The 16,561-nt window shown below is 38.4% G+C and overlaps 1 protein-coding gene across 3 annotated transcripts; it reads right to left on the reverse strand.

Annotated features, from left to right (window-relative positions):
• Nucleotides 1–12: 12 nt before the first annotated feature.
• Nucleotides 13–14,713, reverse strand: si:ch211-154o6.3 (uncharacterized protein LOC563854 homolog). Of its 3 annotated transcripts, none has more exons than XM_055047830.1 (13): nucleotides 14,452–14,713; nucleotides 9,001–9,119; nucleotides 7,486–7,718; nucleotides 6,985–7,108; nucleotides 6,712–6,833; nucleotides 5,002–5,088; nucleotides 4,816–4,905; nucleotides 4,444–4,532; nucleotides 3,132–3,354; nucleotides 2,944–3,066; nucleotides 2,637–2,802; nucleotides 431–519; nucleotides 13–309 (listed from the first exon to the last, which is right to left on the reverse strand). In XM_055047830.1, exons 1-13 carry the CDS (start codon nucleotides 14,539–14,541, stop codon nucleotides 215–217), a joined length of 1,650 nt encoding a protein of 549 aa, XP_054903805.1. In that variant the 5' UTR covers nucleotides 14,542–14,713; the 3' UTR covers nucleotides 13–214. The 3 variants fall into 3 exon arrangements, with proteins under 3 accessions (XP_054903805.1, XP_054903806.1, XP_054903807.1); XM_055047831.1 differs by lacking the exon at nucleotides 14,452–14,713 and adding an exon at nucleotides 10,624–10,854; XM_055047832.1 differs by lacking the exon at nucleotides 14,452–14,713 and adding an exon at nucleotides 10,624–10,854 and having other exon boundaries at nucleotides 8,993–9,119.
• Between the last annotated feature and the right edge of the window lie 1,848 nt (nucleotides 14,714–16,561).

Below are 16,561 nucleotides of genomic sequence, written 5' to 3' on the forward strand. Positions count from 1 at the left end.
AAGAGCTGCAAATTTGCACTTTGACGGCTTTATTGAACGTGAAAATATTTACAGAGAAAACAATCTGCCTATCACACGTCCACACACACTCAGTCACTCATTCTCTCCGTGTCCATATGCTCCCCTCCTCTTCCTCCCAGACTGGCACTCAGTCTGTCACTTCTTCCACCCTCTCATTTCCTGCTGGTGGCTGCAGGCCGTGGAGTCCTGAGCTTCACTGGAGAACGCAGCGCAGCCACGAGCCAGGCGATCCAGGCGATCCATCCTCCTCAGCCCCCTCAGCCCCTCCGTCCCCATTATCCTTGCAATCTGGAACCCGAAAGGCTTTCATTAGGGATTTGTCACCACGTGTCTTCTAAAAACAAATATGACAGTGTTCGTTTCTGCTGTTGCTCTCATTAAAACTTGTGGAAGACGTGGAGACGTATACCGTCAGCGTCCTCGTCTTCCTCGGTGTCCCCCTCTGACTCCAGCACCGTCGTGTCCATTAGGCGGTCTCTCTTCACCGTGACGTCACCCCTGTAACATTTAGACCCCGGATTAACTAAACGCATTACATTAACAGAGGAGGCACAGACAGATAAACCTATTAGCACGCATTTAAATCCTTGTAGCGCCTGGAAATTAAATTCATCTGACCCAGGGAGGAAGTAACGAACATCGCAGGGTTTCTACGTGTTTTTGTTGGTGAGTGCTTTGAAAAAGTACTCACTAAATACTTGAAAAAGTATTTTCTACTTTTCCTACATTTTGTCATCATTGAGATTTATGTAAATGACTAATAAAAGGAAATTTGTCTGAAGAGGAAAGAAAATGATCCGGACTCTGTATGTGAAGGAAAACTAAGACTTCACATCATCCCTGCAGTGAAACAAAGCGCACTCATGAAAATGACTCCCTGGATGAACGCGATTCAATTTTATATATGTTTCCCATTCAATAAAAAATTTGTTTCTTCAATTTAAATAAGTTAAATCCATTCAACTTAATTTTTTTGTGACAGTTTAAATCAAATACTATCTATTGATCAAACAATGTATTTGAGTTTCACCAATTCAATTTGATCTAATGCAATTAAACTGGTACATTGTCTTCAACTTAATTAGATCCATGGATGAGACTCAATGTATTTTAATCAATTATTTATATATATATATATACACAGTATGCTTCAGATAAATGCATACTCATGTATTAGAATGGTCTAGTCAAAGTCCAGACCTATATGTTACAAATGTTTTCTTTACATTTGCAATTGATCACTGTTTTATATGCTAGGTGCTAACTAACATTATGACTAACCACAAACTGATACAAAAAATGCCACAGGAAACAAAACTTTTAAAAAATCTCTCACGTATTTCTCTAAGTTAATGCTCCACAAATTACAGGGCTCAATCTTGTCATTAGGTTTTCCATCATCTGTGTAATGTCTATCCATAAAACTTTGAGAAGGCATGTGTTTGTAGTTTACATTATGATAATATGGTCCTTAGTTTTGCATAAAATAATCAATTCAGAAAGCAGCCGGGTTGCTTTAGTGGTTCAGTTTAGATATTCAGATTTTTTAGACAGAATAAGTTCAGAAAACAAAACTAATTTCCATTCCCTCTCTCTTCCCATTCTCTTCAGAGTGATTTAAATCCCAGGTTAGGAAATAATTAGTTTTCAACACTTATCTGGACCCAAATTACTTCCTAAAAAAATAAACATAACTGAAGCAATTCTGGAATCTTTTTTTTTTTTACTTTTTAAAGTGACAAAAGAGTCAAACTTTAAATTGTGAACTTCCTGCTCATTTCTTTAAGCCACTCTTCAAGACGGGAAAGACTAGAGAAGTCAAAGAGAATTAAAAAACTTCACCAAGCAATCATGAGGATAGTAAAGGGATGAAAAACAAACCCTGAAGCTCACAGTTAGTGCATCTCCAGCAAAGATTGGCAGTTTGGAGTCTCCATCACAACAATTTATTTTAAAAGTGACCTATTATTGTCTCTTGTGCAGGTTAGGATAGGTCTATGGGCTACATGAAATCATTCTGATATAATGAGAATGTAGTCTAGTCAGTTTTGCCTATTTGAGCTGTTTTAGGGCGTCTTGTCACTTTAAATCCAAAGAAGCCGCTGCTGGTCACGCCCCCAACTCAAAGTTACACTTATATGTGAAAATGGCTGCAAACAGATGTTCAATTAGAAAAGCAGAACAAAAAGAGAAAAGAGAGTGGTGAAACCAGCTGACAGAATGTGCTGGAACTCAGTTTGGGTTGCTAGGTGACAATCTGGGCGTGGCAGGGGTTGCTAGGTAACGGGCTGGGTTTCAATTGGCAGAGCCTGCTGATTTGTGATGTCACATTTGGGAGGTTTTTGAAAAAGCTCATTGTCCAGACACTAAAAAGTATGAACTTATTTCCAACACATGCTGGGTGTTTTTTTAATCACTCCAAGTGTTTGTAGAAGCAGAAGAAACCCAAATGGAAATATCAAAAACATCTAACATGTGAATTTTGCATGATAGATTCCCTTTAAGGCAGTTGCCAGTAATCAGAGAGGGCGCTCTGTGTTGCCAGGTCTGCATAGGAACCCATAAATTTAAATAAGAAACTTTGGATGTGAAATACCGGTAAGAGCCGAACCCACCTGTTTTTCCCAGAACTGGGGAGCTGCTCCCACACTATGAGGTCTCGGCCTCCGGTCACCCAGCGGTGGTCTCCACTACCAGTCGTCCACGCCGCGAAGCAGAGGATTCTGGGAGCATCCGGCCAGGTCAGGGAGGCCAGATAGCGAAACTGAGGCAGAGAGAACACTGCAGAGAGGAGAAAGAGATTAAGGGTTTGGAGGTCAGCAGAGGAGCACATAGTGGCTTCGACTTAAGTCCTTATTGTGTTTTCACGCTCAGAGCAGCAGGAGGAGCTTCTGGCTGCGCACGCTTTAATCTTTGACTCACAGTTAAGGGAGCTCTCTCCGTTCGCCAGGTTGTAGCAGGAGCCAATTAGGATGCCCCCCGTCTGGTGAACACAATCTGTCACGCCGGTGATGCTGCTGTGATTGGTCAACCTGGATATCACTCCTGTGGTAATTGAACAGATGTTAGGTGGGAGGATTATGCAGATTTCCCGAACATCTGCGGCTCACCTGTCCTCCAGTGAAGGATCTTGATGGAGGCTCGACCGTAAGCCAGGACCACCTTGTCCCCGCGCGGGCTGAGCGTCAGTCGGCCGCCCGACCTCCCGCTGAGGCCCGTCACCTGGCTGCTCCAGTGGTGCAGCAGCTTGAAGGGCTCTCGCTCAAAACGCCGGTTCTCCCACACAGACACCCCCCCCTCAGCCGAGCCACTGAACACCAGAGGACCCTGAGACTGTGGAGGGCACCAGAGACACGGTTGTCATGGTGATTCGAGTCCTTACCCAGTGTTGCCTGCGTGTGTGTGTTGTTGCGTCTATGTTTGTGGAAATGGAATTAAAGTGAATATTTTAAGATGTTTTTCATTCCGCTGCTGGTTATAAATGGATTGTGTGCTTTGCATGAGAAACAACAAAGAGGGTGACAATAATGTGTGATGCTTTAATGCTTTAGGCGTATTATGATGCTTGCAAATTGAAAAAAAAATATTAAACAAAACTGTGCATGTGGAGCTCTGGGTTACAGTTTTCATAAAAGCCTCCTTTTTGCTAAAAGAAAAACAAACAGTATTCTCTAAAATTGGACCAGCTCCACAGCCTGGATCTCAGCGAATATCTTTATATCCATTTGAAAGCAACAAATAAGGAAAAGCTGAAAGTGTGGAAACATGCCAACTTTATTTCTTTGAAAATAAGCTTTTTTTCGTCAAAATTAACAATACAAATGTTCAAGATTTATAGGAGACACTTGTAAAAGCATGTTTTAGTCTCGGTTTGAACGTCATTGGGGTGAAGGAGAGTGCTATCCTGAAAAAATAAATCAGAAGATCTGACTCATTAAATTACAATACTTTAATCTAAATCTTTGAAAATAATAATATACATCACCATTATCTTGATTTGTATGACATCTAAATAGGACCTAAAAACTACATCTGAACTGATTTATTTTAAGTTCAAGAGTTTCACAGAGAACTGTTTTAGGTCCCGTACTTTTTAGTTTAGTTTTAGATCTCAGTTTAAGACCCAACTAAATGAAAAAAAAAAAAAAAAAAAAACAATAACCATCAATGAATTATGTTTAAACCAATAAATTGTAGAATTAACAGATGTTTTTTTCATTTCTTGTTATAGGTAGACCCTAACGATGTGAACAACTTTATTAAATCAAGACTGCATCCAGCTGTGTTGGGATTTTATTTTATTTTAATTGAAATGTCCAAGCAGGGACTGTGTGTTCAAATTAGCCAGACGCCAGAAGGCTTTCATGTAAAGGGCATTTGTTGCTTTTTCACACTGACTATGACCAAATAAACACGACGCACCTGGATGGAGGTGACTGCTTCCTCGTGTGCCTTGACTGACTGGCAGTTTTGGAAAGTGTGCCAGCTCCAGGCTTGAACTTTCCCCCCGTCTGCAGGGTGACAGAGTGTGAGGTTAACGTGTGAAGACAGGCGACTGGCAGTCATTATCGCTGGTCACAGCTGACACACCTGAGCCAGACAGCCGAATCGACCCAAACGCATTGCGCTACAGTAACTCTGTGGCAGATGATGCCACAGAGTCAGACTCGGCAGGGATATTAGTAAAGACGTAAACACGAACTTGGGATGAAATTGTGCACATGCGTCAACGGAAACAGACCAATTATTCTGTCCGCTGTGTCACTTGTACTTTGTGCCCTGGCAGAAACACACCTGAACCGGTGATGATATAGCCGTCCCCCTCAGGCGCGAAGGAGAGCGCAGTCACAGCGTTGAATGTGTAGATAGACCTAACACACTGCCCTGAGGGGAACAGCAAAATGCTGTTTAATTGACAACATGCAGGCCATTACATTTCAAGAAAGTAAATCTGAGTGTGTGTTTGTGTGGTTAGCATACCGATGCTCAGGGCCCAGATCTTCACATTGCAGTCTGCAGAGCCGCTCAAAATAAACCTCTCTTTGTCAGACAAGGACAGGGACCTGGCTGCAGAGACACACAGAGAGAAATCAGAAAAACTGAAAAATTACTCTAAAATATACAATATTATATGCAATTTTAAACACCTTGTTTCTTTATATAGTACTTCCAGGAATCTAGATGTTTTTGTAGATTTTAAACAGGTTAGAATAGGCTTATGACCAACACAAAATATGTTTATTAAATATTTTGATCATAATCATTCTTACATAATGAGATTTCAGTTTGGTCAGTTCTGCCTATTTTGAGCTGTTTTAGGGACTCTTGTCACTTTAAATTCAAATAAGCTGCTGCTGGTCACACCCCCCACCTCAAAGTTTAAAACTCTTATGTGGAAATGGCTGCAAACAGATGTGAAATTATACAAATGTAATCCTTTGAAAAGCAGAATGGAGCTTCCTGCACAAAAAACAAGAAAGCAGCAAGACGTTTTTTGGATGGTAAGTCAACAACAAAACCTTAGTCTTTTCCAGCAGCCATTGTACCACGCATACAAGGTAAAACCAGCTGACCAAATGTGTTGGAGCGCCACTTGGGCTCAGCTGGGGTTGCAAGGTCGTTGATTGTGACTTAAGAGGAGCTTTAACTTCCTGACAGATTATCTTCAGATCCTGCTTCATTGTCGCCACTAATGTGGTGGAGCACCCAATCACATACATATGTCACAATAACTAATGTGATAAATTGTCCCAGTGATTATTGCGATAAAACAATTTTCAATTAATACACTCATAATAACATATTAATGCAAGTTCACCCTCCCGATAACCAATAACTTTAATTTTATAATGAACTCTTAAGACTGGAATAGGAAGCTAGTTTAGATATCCAAAATAAAACACAATAATAAAAAACAATAAAGTAAAATAAAAACACACACAACCAAAACCATAACTAAAACTTATTATAAAGTCATTATTGAACTCATTTAATTTATCATGTCATTAATTGATGAATTAAGTCCATGTCAGAAAATTCACATTTTTGTCCCTGTGTGAATCCACCATCTGCTCTGATTGGCCTTTCTGTTTATTATTTCGCTGTGAATAGTGACACCCTCTCGCCAGCTTCAGCCACAATCTTCATAACGCCTTTCGCTTTTCTTCTGGGGCTAAAATTCCCATTTTCCACATAAATACATTCAACTCTGGAAACAAAATTACTCCAGAACCCTGAAGCAATATCGCACAAGGCCACATTCAAGCATTACAAAAGGGTTTTATTGCCTTGGGAGCAAAGCATAAAAAAACGAGGGATGACTCAAAACTTTTGCACCATGCTGCAGATGAGAGGAAGTGATGATGCATAAAAGGATAAAGGAAAGAAATCACGAGAAATAGACGGAGAAGACGTTTTTGTGCAAAAGAAGAAAAATAATCTCATTAGCAGGGGAAGTGCTGTAGGACTGCGCTTCTACGCTGGTACTTTAAGCCGGAGAAGGGAGGGAAGCCAGCGAGTCGAATGATGGAAGGCTGCCTGCTTCAGACAGACACTGAACTCTCCAAAGTGTCTATTGAGGTTATTTCTCAGTGGAGTTGATCTGATGAACTGCTCCTATAATTACCAGGCCGCAGGACATGGGCATTACTCAGCCGCAGCCAGCCCACATGTGCATCTGCGCGTACTCACCCAGCCTCCTGCAATACTCGGGGGGAGGCGCAGACAGGCAGGTGACTCCGCCGGTGTGGCCCCCCAGGTTCTTCTGCTCTGTTGCCGTGGGAACGTGCCACACCTTCACCGTCGTGTCTCGACTTGGGTGGAGGTCAGGAGTTAGAAGGTGAATTATAAGAGATCAGGACGAAAAAACAAATGTGGTGGAATGACAGCGAGCGCCTATTAAGAGATAAATTAGGAGGAAGGCTCATTTTGCCCATCCATTATGCAAATGGCGCGGCGCTTTACCTTCCAGAAACCACCAGGTTGTCAACAGCAACCACACTGGTGACTATGTCGTTGTGACCCTCCAGCAGCCTCAAGCGAAACCGCGCTTTCTCCCAGGACGCTTTGAGGGATGAAAACTCTGCTTCTGCGAAAACAAAAAAAAAAAAAAAAAAAAAAGGAAATGATTTGTGCAATTAGCAGTGTTGACTCATCAGCACCCTGCCTTGTTAATCTACAGTACACGACTCCTCGGTATGGATTAGTGCGACACTGCTGCAAAGCGTGGGGCTAAATTAGCTCCATGGATGCAAAACGTGGGCCTTGTCTTCAGGGAAGCACAACTCAGCTTGTTGGTTTTAATCCTGGCTGCCATACGAGCTTGTTAGGACTCCTCGGGGGCATACGTGTATAATCTGGTTTTAGATGCTAATCGAAAATTAGGGCACTGCTTTGCTCTTTTAGCTCCCTGAGATAAAGTGCAATGCCAGTCTTCTCCATCTCTTTTTTTGCTAATTAGCCCACCTTCCTGCTGCAGCAGCTCTTCTGGAGAGCATCCTGACTCCTCTCTGCTCTGAAGTGACACCTTGGCCGATTCAGTTGCATCCTGCGGTCCTGCCGTTTCTCCTTCGTTTCCTTCTGCCGTGCTCTGTCTGGCAGCCGGCGCTGGCGTTCCTTCAGCTTTGGACTCAGCTTCTCCCTTAAGGATCTTGGAGGCTGGAGGCATTTGTGATGAAAGGGTCTCGGGGGCATTTTCCCTGTGCCAGAGCAGAAAGCAGGAGCTGAATAAATAATCAAGATCCAAACTGCACATAGCAACCTGTATGTCGTACCCTCCTCATGTCCCTTGACCATTTTCACATGTTGTCAGATTACAACCACACACTCTGTTTTTTTTCATATTCTTATGTGAGAAACAAACTGTAGTCCACAATAGTTAAAGGAACATGATGCAGGATTTCAGCATTTTGTGGAAATAACCTGAAATTAGGGCTGGACAATAAATCAATAACAATATATATTGATATAAGCATGCAATCAAAATCAATAGATAATATATCTGATGGAATATTCAATAAATCCACTGAACTCATCTCCAGAACCAAACAGCATTCTGGGTAATGTAGGCAGAGAAAAGGCTTAAACCACTCAACTTCTCATGGCCACCTAAGCAAAGTGAGACTCACCAATTAACTCACTCACTCTTTGTTTACCTAGCAACAGCTGGCTGAATAACTTGTGGTTACCTAGCAGCAACCTGTTGAGTAACAGACGCAGCAGCAGTTTCAGTGTTGGCCACCAAGTCTCACAGCTGCTTAAAAGTAAAAAAAAAAACTATTGATGGGAGTGAAAACTGGATGAATCGGGAAAGGTTATGTCACAATTTGGCAGTATTTTAAATGTTTATAATATAAAATCAAATCAATATTGACTGATATGAAATGTGTATGTGATACTATTTTCAGCCATATCATCCAGTACTAGTTAAAATATGGCATCCATTTGTTTTCTCTGGAAAATTGGCATTTGTGAACTTTAAAGAGGCACTTTTCTCTAAAGTTACATCATTGGGTGTCCTGGAGAATGTCTGTACCACCTGTATATTTGTCCTAATATTTGTTTTAGGGATAAATATAAATAAAATATGTTGAAATTGGTGGTTGCAACCAAATAAAATGTGAAAAAAAAAAAAAAAACGGAGAGGCATTGTCAAGAAGGAGACCGGGTTGTGGATTCTGATTTACACAATGGGGCGCATCATACCAGTCACATCTGAACTTGATGATTAAGACAATTAAGTGCTCCAATATGGAGGATGACATCAGTGATGTTTACATGACACACCATAAACAAGAGGAAGTTCTCTTTATCTGAAAGTACCAGAGGATTTGACCTCCCGTGTGTTTGGATAGACATGCAAAAAAGATCTAAGGCTTCAAAGTGAATGTTGTTGCTTTTGAAAAATTACACTTCTCTCCATATGTACCCCACCACACACACACACACACACCAACGGGCACCTCTCCCTCACTTCCTTACACTTGTCTTTTCATCTTCTCCTTATTTCCGTCTCCCACAATCCCAAGAGTTTGCTGCAGGCCAGAAAGCTGCAGCTGAAGCTCAGCCAATCTGGAACGCAGCTCCGCCTTCCTGGAGATCTGACAGGAGAAAGTCAAGAGATTGGTAGTAAGAGCAAGCTGCTAAATCCACAAGTTGTTTATATCCTGTTTATATGCACAACCAGATCACTTGGTCTGTCTCCGTCTATTAGACTGCAGCTTGAAACATACGCTGTCTGACTGGGGGCTTTGAAATATGCATGTCTGAATAAGTTAGATGTCAAGTGTACATCAAGTGTCTGTTTTTCCTGTTAAAGGCAGCACACTCCACCAATCTTACACAGCTCATCACACCGTCGAGAGCTACTCTGCATCTGAAAACAACTGGAAATCTCTGGTGGTTTGATGCTGCTGATGGCAGCATGGCTTTTATTTATTTAGTTTTTGGTCTATGTGAGGCTGCAAACACCACATTTTAATTGGTTTTAAAAATACATGCAGTGTAGCCCACAAAGTATCAAACCTCCAGGATCGAGCCAGACTGGAAAAGGGATGCTTTTACATTTTTTTATGGTTGATAGAGGGACGCATTGATATGTTGATCAGCAATGACTAATGTAAGCTAGATAAGCTCTAATTTGCAAAGTATTGAAAAATTTGATTTTGTCTCTATTCAGTAAACACATCAAAACTAAGACATTCCACCGTTTTCTAGAGTATAAATGCATCAACCACCACAGACATTACTGTGAGAAAGAACTTGTTTCTTACAGTTTTTACTTTGTTTTATCTCACTCCTTAAGTTCTTATGATCAAGTGATTTAACAGAGACAAAATCAGGAACATAAATACATTTTGAAGTGATTTTGTTAATTAGAGAACAAAAGTTGGGTTTAACAACTTTTTTCTCCTAATTTAAATCATTTAAAAGATATTTTTTGCATTTATTTAGGTTATCTTTGTCATGTTAAAATGTGTTTCATGATTTAAAACATGGGCTGCACAGTGGTGCAGATGGTAGTATTGTTGTCTTGTAGAAAGATGGTCCTTGATTCAAATCCAGGCCCGTGTTCTCCATGTCTTGGGATGGGAAATAAGATTAAGCAATACTCATTCCATAATCTATATTCTATTGCTTATTGATTTCATTTGTCTCACTGAGTTAAGAAACAAACTCTCTCATTAATAAAATGCACCATATTGTATTTGATTCAAACTAAATTAAAGCTGGCTCAAAAAAATTAAGAATTCCTCTGTCAAATGTAGATTTTGACATGAAAGGCAACAGATTTTGGGAAGACAAATTGGTATGTTTGTCTTTTTGGGGAAGACCTTTAAAGATTCAAAGTGTCTCCAGCTCTGGAAAACACCCTCTCAGATGTGTATTGTTATTTATTTTAACCTGTTTAAAAAAATAATAATTTTTATGCAGAAATGTGGGTCTAGTGAAAAATATGACCAATTATACCAGCTTGGTTGTTTTCAAAAAATGCTTTTAATCTGATAAACGAGCCTCATCGGGACCCATATTTAAATTGATCGAATATGACTGTACATATGAACATTATATGGAGATTATTCGTACATTATGTCGTTAACATACCTGGGACAGTCATGGCAGGAGACGCTGCGCCAGAAGCTCCCGTCTTCGAGTCACCGACGTTGCTAAGCAACATACGTACTTTACGTTCCTCAGACAGTTGTTTGCTGTATGACCAACTGCTGAAAAATGTTTGAGGCATTTCAACCTTTAATTGTGATTCAAGCTATGTACATGTTGCAACCAAACCTAGAATCGTTTCTCTTTTTTTGTCGTGAAATATCACCATACGTTGGAGCGGCGTTTCTGCCGCGACGCCATCTTAAATATGCCCAAGACATTACGTTGTCACGCAAATGATAACGTAAAGATCATTTACGTGATCTTACGAGGCCGTTAAAATCACGTGATTTATCGCGCGTCTCACAGAAGCTCTGCATTGACCCACGAATATCGGTGGTCGGGAAAAATGACATAATTATAGAAAGAATCTGAAAAAGAGACACATTCTTTGGCTTTTATCTGTCTGAACTACGACAGCTAGATGTCAACCTGTCGTTTCACGGGTCAGTAAAAGGTTTCTCATTAAAAAAACCCGAGAAAGTAGGTCAGTTATGCTATTTATTTATTAACATGTGGCAAATACTTTTCACAGCTACAGCCGCGTAGAGGAATAAGGCCTCAATGCCTGGTTTGTGCTAAACCCCCTACACGCCCAGCATTTTTTTTTTAAAAACAAATCCTTTGATGCTTTTGTTTTTTTCATTGTACCTTCAAAGAAGCCTCAGCACATTCTTCTTTTTTTATGTGCTATCATAAAACACAAGAAAGAACATGACAACTTGCAGCTCAGATCTGAAAACCAGAAGTAGGAATCGGCCTGGAAAAGCCAGGTGAGTGCAACTCTAGTTGGTAGCAGTGCTGTAGGGTGCAGTTAAAAACTCAAACACACCTCTGATAGAAGTCATTCTTGGACCCCAAAGGTTTGAAAATGTCTCATTCAGTGAGATTTTCAGGGGGAGGTCTGTCACAGTCAATTTCAATGTGAATTTATCTAGTCTCTGCATCTTTATACTCTCCCAACTCTCCTGCTACATTCACTCAACCACCAGAGAAGAGAACAAAAAAATACTTTTGCAATTTCTTCTCACTTCACTGTTACCTCCAGAAATTGCTTTGTTACATTTTTTTACTTCAGTTCAGAAAATAAATAACTCAATGATGTCAACTGCTTTATAGGTGAACAAGAAAATCTCAAAATTGTTTTCCAAAGTAGCAGAGCACTAATTTTTGACGTGATGAGACTTGAATTTAAGCAGAAACATCCCCAAAAATCTGAACAGTTTCAGGTACATATTTCACAATTGGTTAATCAATATCAGACTTAATACATAAATGATGAATTTGACATTTTTGAAATCATTATCCCTGAGGGAGGTATTCTAATTTTCACAGTATGCAAATACTTTATGACATTCCTTATGGTAAAAAGAAATGTAGGAAGCTGCCAATTACTATTAATAACCACTATTTTTCTACTGCTGAACCATTTAATTAATTTTCTTCTTATTTTTACTTTTCTCACATGCTGGCATGTACATTATGTTGATAGTTACTTTTTTTTATCAGTGTGAGAGACCTTCTCTTAATTAAAAATGCAACGCAATCTAACAAAACTGGTGGTATTATTAGTTTTGTAAAATTGACTGAGCAGCATTCCAGTTCTTTATTTGTTTTGCTCTCAGTGGTCAATAGGTTGCACATCATTACTACACTTAAGGCAGAATTATCACCTTGTTTACAACATCAATAAAAATGGGAAAAACAAAATGGAGCTTTGTGAAAATATCATTTTGACTTACTTATGAACAAAATGCAAATAAGCCAAAGCTTCTGGCAATAGGAGCAGAAGTGCATAAAATAAACATAAAAATGTAATATAATTGTTGCAGAAAATGTTGGTTTTAAGGTGATCTCCATAACTTTTCAGAGTCTAAAAGACGTTAAAATTTAAAGCAGTATATCATTGGCACAAAAGAAAATGAATCTAATTGTCACATTGTTGTTTGATCTAGGTTTTATAAAGGACACCAACATAGGAACCCTTTGCAATTCTCGGTTCATTCTTTCCAGAAGTACTGACCTTCAGGTGTCCAAAATAAGTAATATTAATTGAATCAAATGTTACTTTTAACTTAGCAGATCTTTGTTGAAGTCTCTTACACTGAGCAACCATTTCCAAATACAATGAAACAATTGTTTTTGTAATATGGAGTGTTGCAAGAAGAAAAGGGATCACTAAGAAGACAGATGCTCTTACTACAAAGGGTTGATAAGGTATTAAAATAACACGTTGCTTTAGAAGTCGCTTTCTCTTTGAGACTCCAAGAAAAGAAATTTAAGGACATCTAGAAGAGATGAAAATAATACAGAACCCAAAGAGCTCTTCTGATGTAATTCTGCTTTATTTTTAAATCCAAATTCAGTACTCTTGCCTTTTCATCTTTTTGTAATTTTTTTTAAAATTGATTTTATTTCTCCTACAGTGCCTTGCAAAAGTATTAACAATCCTTGCATGTTTTTAGGTAGATAATTTTCAAAATATGTTCCAAATAAAAATTTTGAAGTATGTTGTGTATTTGTGATCATCATTTATTCTCTTTATGATAGTACACAAAAAGATAAGAATGTGCTGAAATTTCTTTGAAGAAGTCAAACATTAAAGTCAAAGAAATAATCCCAAACACTGTTTTTTATATAAAGTCTTGCCAAAAGGTATTTGCCCTCTTACAGATTTCTTGTTTTTGCTTTTTTATAATGTTTAAATGTTTTTTACCTGCTTGTCCATGCAGGGTCACTAGAGCCTGTCTCCAGTAGTCACTGGGCGAGAGGCGACAGGTCACCAGTCCACCACAAGACAACATAGACACATTTCAAGCAACCATGCAGACACTCATTCACACCGAAAGATGGTTTAGAGAGGCCAATTAACTTGACAGTCTTGATTTTGGGATGTAGGAAGAAGAAAGAGTATCCAGAGAGAACGCAAGCCTCCACAGGGAGAACATGCAAACTCCATATGGACTGGGATTTGAACCAAGGACCATCTGGCTTCAAGGCTACAGTCCTAAAATAAACTCCAAATAAATATAAACACTTTAGCACGACATTGTACACTGTAGTGACTGAGATTTGTAATAAATATCACCCAGGTCAACGTTTTCCACTAACAATCCACTGTAAAGACCAAGTGAACCAGAAGGACACATTATGAAGGTATTATGCTTGGGTTTGGTTAGCTGTGTGTCAGTTCAGGGTCTCATATACGTAACCTTCACCCTGTATGTATTTATCCTCCCAATTAGGAGCTGCAGGAGCAGCTCAGTAAAGACAAATCCGTGGTGTAGGGCACATCATTTTTTTCCACTGCATTTAGATCGTGACCTTTTATAAGAAGAGACTTTCCTGAAGTCTGTGGTAATTATTTTCTCCTGATATGCTCTATTTAACGTCTGATTATCAGATCTGCTCAGATCCCTGGGCAAAAACTGTCAAATTATTCATAGCCCTATTATTAATTCATGTTAATCACTGCCTTTATGAAGCCAACACTGTTATTTCAAGAATAACACACATTCATAACCATTTCTACAGCAACAGAAAACCAATCTGAGCCATGATCTTTATTAAGTCTCTCTTGTAAATGAGATATGGATCTCAATGAGGCAAACTTTATAAATAAAAGTCAAATGAATAAAGAAAAAGTGACACCAGTAGTCCCCAAACTGGTGTTTTCTCAATCCTAAACCCACCACAGCCCTTTTCATCTGAGGGAAGGCCATACAGGGAGAGTCACATGAACATAAAAAGTCAGATGAAGTGTTTCTGTACCTTGTATTTTTCCTCTGGGGTCAGACTGATTTTTATTTCCAGATTTTCAATCTGCCTTAACTTCTTCTGCAGCTTCCTCACCTCCCCCATCTGAAGCTCTAGCGGTGTCTAAGTCCCCTCGGGTTGGTTAAGACTACGAAAAATCAAGCTAAGTGTTCAGAAAGTCTCACATCCAGGATATCTGCAGAAAACTGCATAAAATCAGTTTGGATGTGTCTGCAGGATTACCGCTCTGTTCTGTTTGGGAGACGTGTCGCCGGATGTTGACGTTCCGCTGAAAAATGTATAACTGTCCCTGCAGCGACACCCAGTGGCCAGCAGAGGTACGAGGAAACTCCAACGAAACAAGATGCTGTTTGGCACATTTCTCCCTTTAGTTTTAATTTAATGTGAACGTGTTACAATCAACAACAAAAAGGTACCACAAAGTATATGTTATGTGTTTACACTACATACGTTCAAAGTTACAAAGAATAAACAAATGAATCTAAAATGTAGCAGGCTATATCGTACAATTTTTATTGTCTTACAAAAAAGAGGCCACCATTTTTGAAGATGATCAAATTTATGGTTTTTATGTTGTAAAGAACTTTGAACTGCATTGTTGCTGAAGTGTGCTATAAATAAATGTAGCTGATGGCTTGATTGAACTTAAAAGCATTTTTGACTTCACAAATTTAACTCATTCTTCCACTGCTTTAAAAAAAGCAAGATTTGTATATTTGGCAAAAAAGAGAACATTATTCACGCTGTGATCACTTTTGTAGTCATTAATTAAAAAAACACCAAATGTAACTTCTTTGATGTTTATATATGTTAAATGTGCCCCATGAACCCAGATAAACTTGTAAAAAAATATTGCACAATATCACATATAAAACGATATATATAAAATCTGGTTACTTCCTCACAGAATGCAAATATTCACATCCATTTGAACATGTACCACAGAAAGACTTGGATAAAATTTGTTTGTAATTTTAAATTGCATTTCTTTTATTTTGGAGGTTGGAAACAATAAATAATTAGATCTAATCTTCTTAATTTGTTTCTTGTTAAGGATTATGTGGACACTTGTCACTTAGAATACACTTGAGATGAGGTTGGTACAGTATCTAAAAAATTGTACTCAGGTAAGAGTAGCACTACTTTGGCTTTTTATTAATGTAAAAGTAAAAAGTACTCGAGAAGCAAGACTTTATAATAATACTACTAAAGTAAGATGTGCAGTCTAGTAAAACTTCTAAAATTATTAAAATTATTTCAAAATGTTATTTAAATAAATTTCTAGAAAATATCTGAGTTAATATCTACCTATTTACATGTTTACAGCAAACGAAGAAAAACGATCAAAAGTGAAACCTGAAATTTAATAGGAATATTAAATTTACACTGTTTTAAAAAACAAAATGGTTTTAAAAAATTGCAATCAATTGTTGCTTTGAACTTATTCTCTTAAATTCAGAGACAACTGGAAGGTACAAGAGCAATAACAGAAATGGTCAAAATACAATTGATGAATACACAAATAATATGCAACTGCAGAGAAATTTGAAACATTTTAATTTTATTGTCAAATTATATCTTGTAGTGGCAGATTAGCGCAATTATAAATAGAAAAAAAGGAATACATTTCAGCTGAAAATCTTTTTAGATTAATCTCAGAAATTTTCTAGAAAACACTGAGCTCTGAATGTTGAACATTTGCTAGAAAAATGCTCAAGATTCTTTTCAGAAATACTCTAGACAAAAACACAATGACATTTATGAGCTCTGAAAGTAAAAAAATTTGAGAGGAAAAATCTCAGGAATTTTCAAATTTTTGAGAAAATCTTGAGTTTGAAAAGTAAAAAAAATTGACCTGTGAAACTGAGAATTTTGTTTTTCTACGAATTCATCTCAAAATTTGTGATTTTTGTAGCAAATTTTAAAGCCAATAAATATCCTTGTTACTTTTAGAAAATTTCTGAGAAATTTGTTGGAAATGTACTCCTTTATTTCTCTTTGCAACGGCCCTAATATGCTGTTGTGATGTCTTGCATACAGTTCCTAACCCTGTCATGGCAGAAATTACACAGCATTAATCCTTTTAATTTACTTTTAAAGGACA

Source organism: Poeciliopsis prolifica, unplaced genomic scaffold (assembly GCF_027474105.1).
Source record: "Poeciliopsis prolifica strain line A6 unplaced genomic scaffold, Auburn_PproV2 SCAFFOLD026, whole genome shotgun sequence".
NCBI lineage: Eukaryota > Metazoa > Chordata > Actinopteri > Cyprinodontiformes > Poeciliidae > Poeciliopsis > Poeciliopsis prolifica.

Excerpts from the sequence above, each read along its gene's own strand:
- si:ch211-154o6.3 (XM_055047830.1), bottom strand. The coding sequence starts at position 14,541 with ATGGGGGAGGTGAGGAAGCTGCAGAAGAAGTTAAGGCAGATTGAAAAT. Across the intron at positions 5,089-6,711 it reads CGAGTATTGCAGGAGGCTGG|CCAGGTCCCTGTCCTTGTCT; the intron begins GTGAGTACGCGC and ends GTGTCTCTGCAG. Across the intron at positions 3,355-4,443 it reads AAGCAGTCACCTCCATCCAG|TCTCAGGGTCCTCTGGTGTT; the intron begins GTGCGTCGTGTT and ends TGCCCTCCACAG.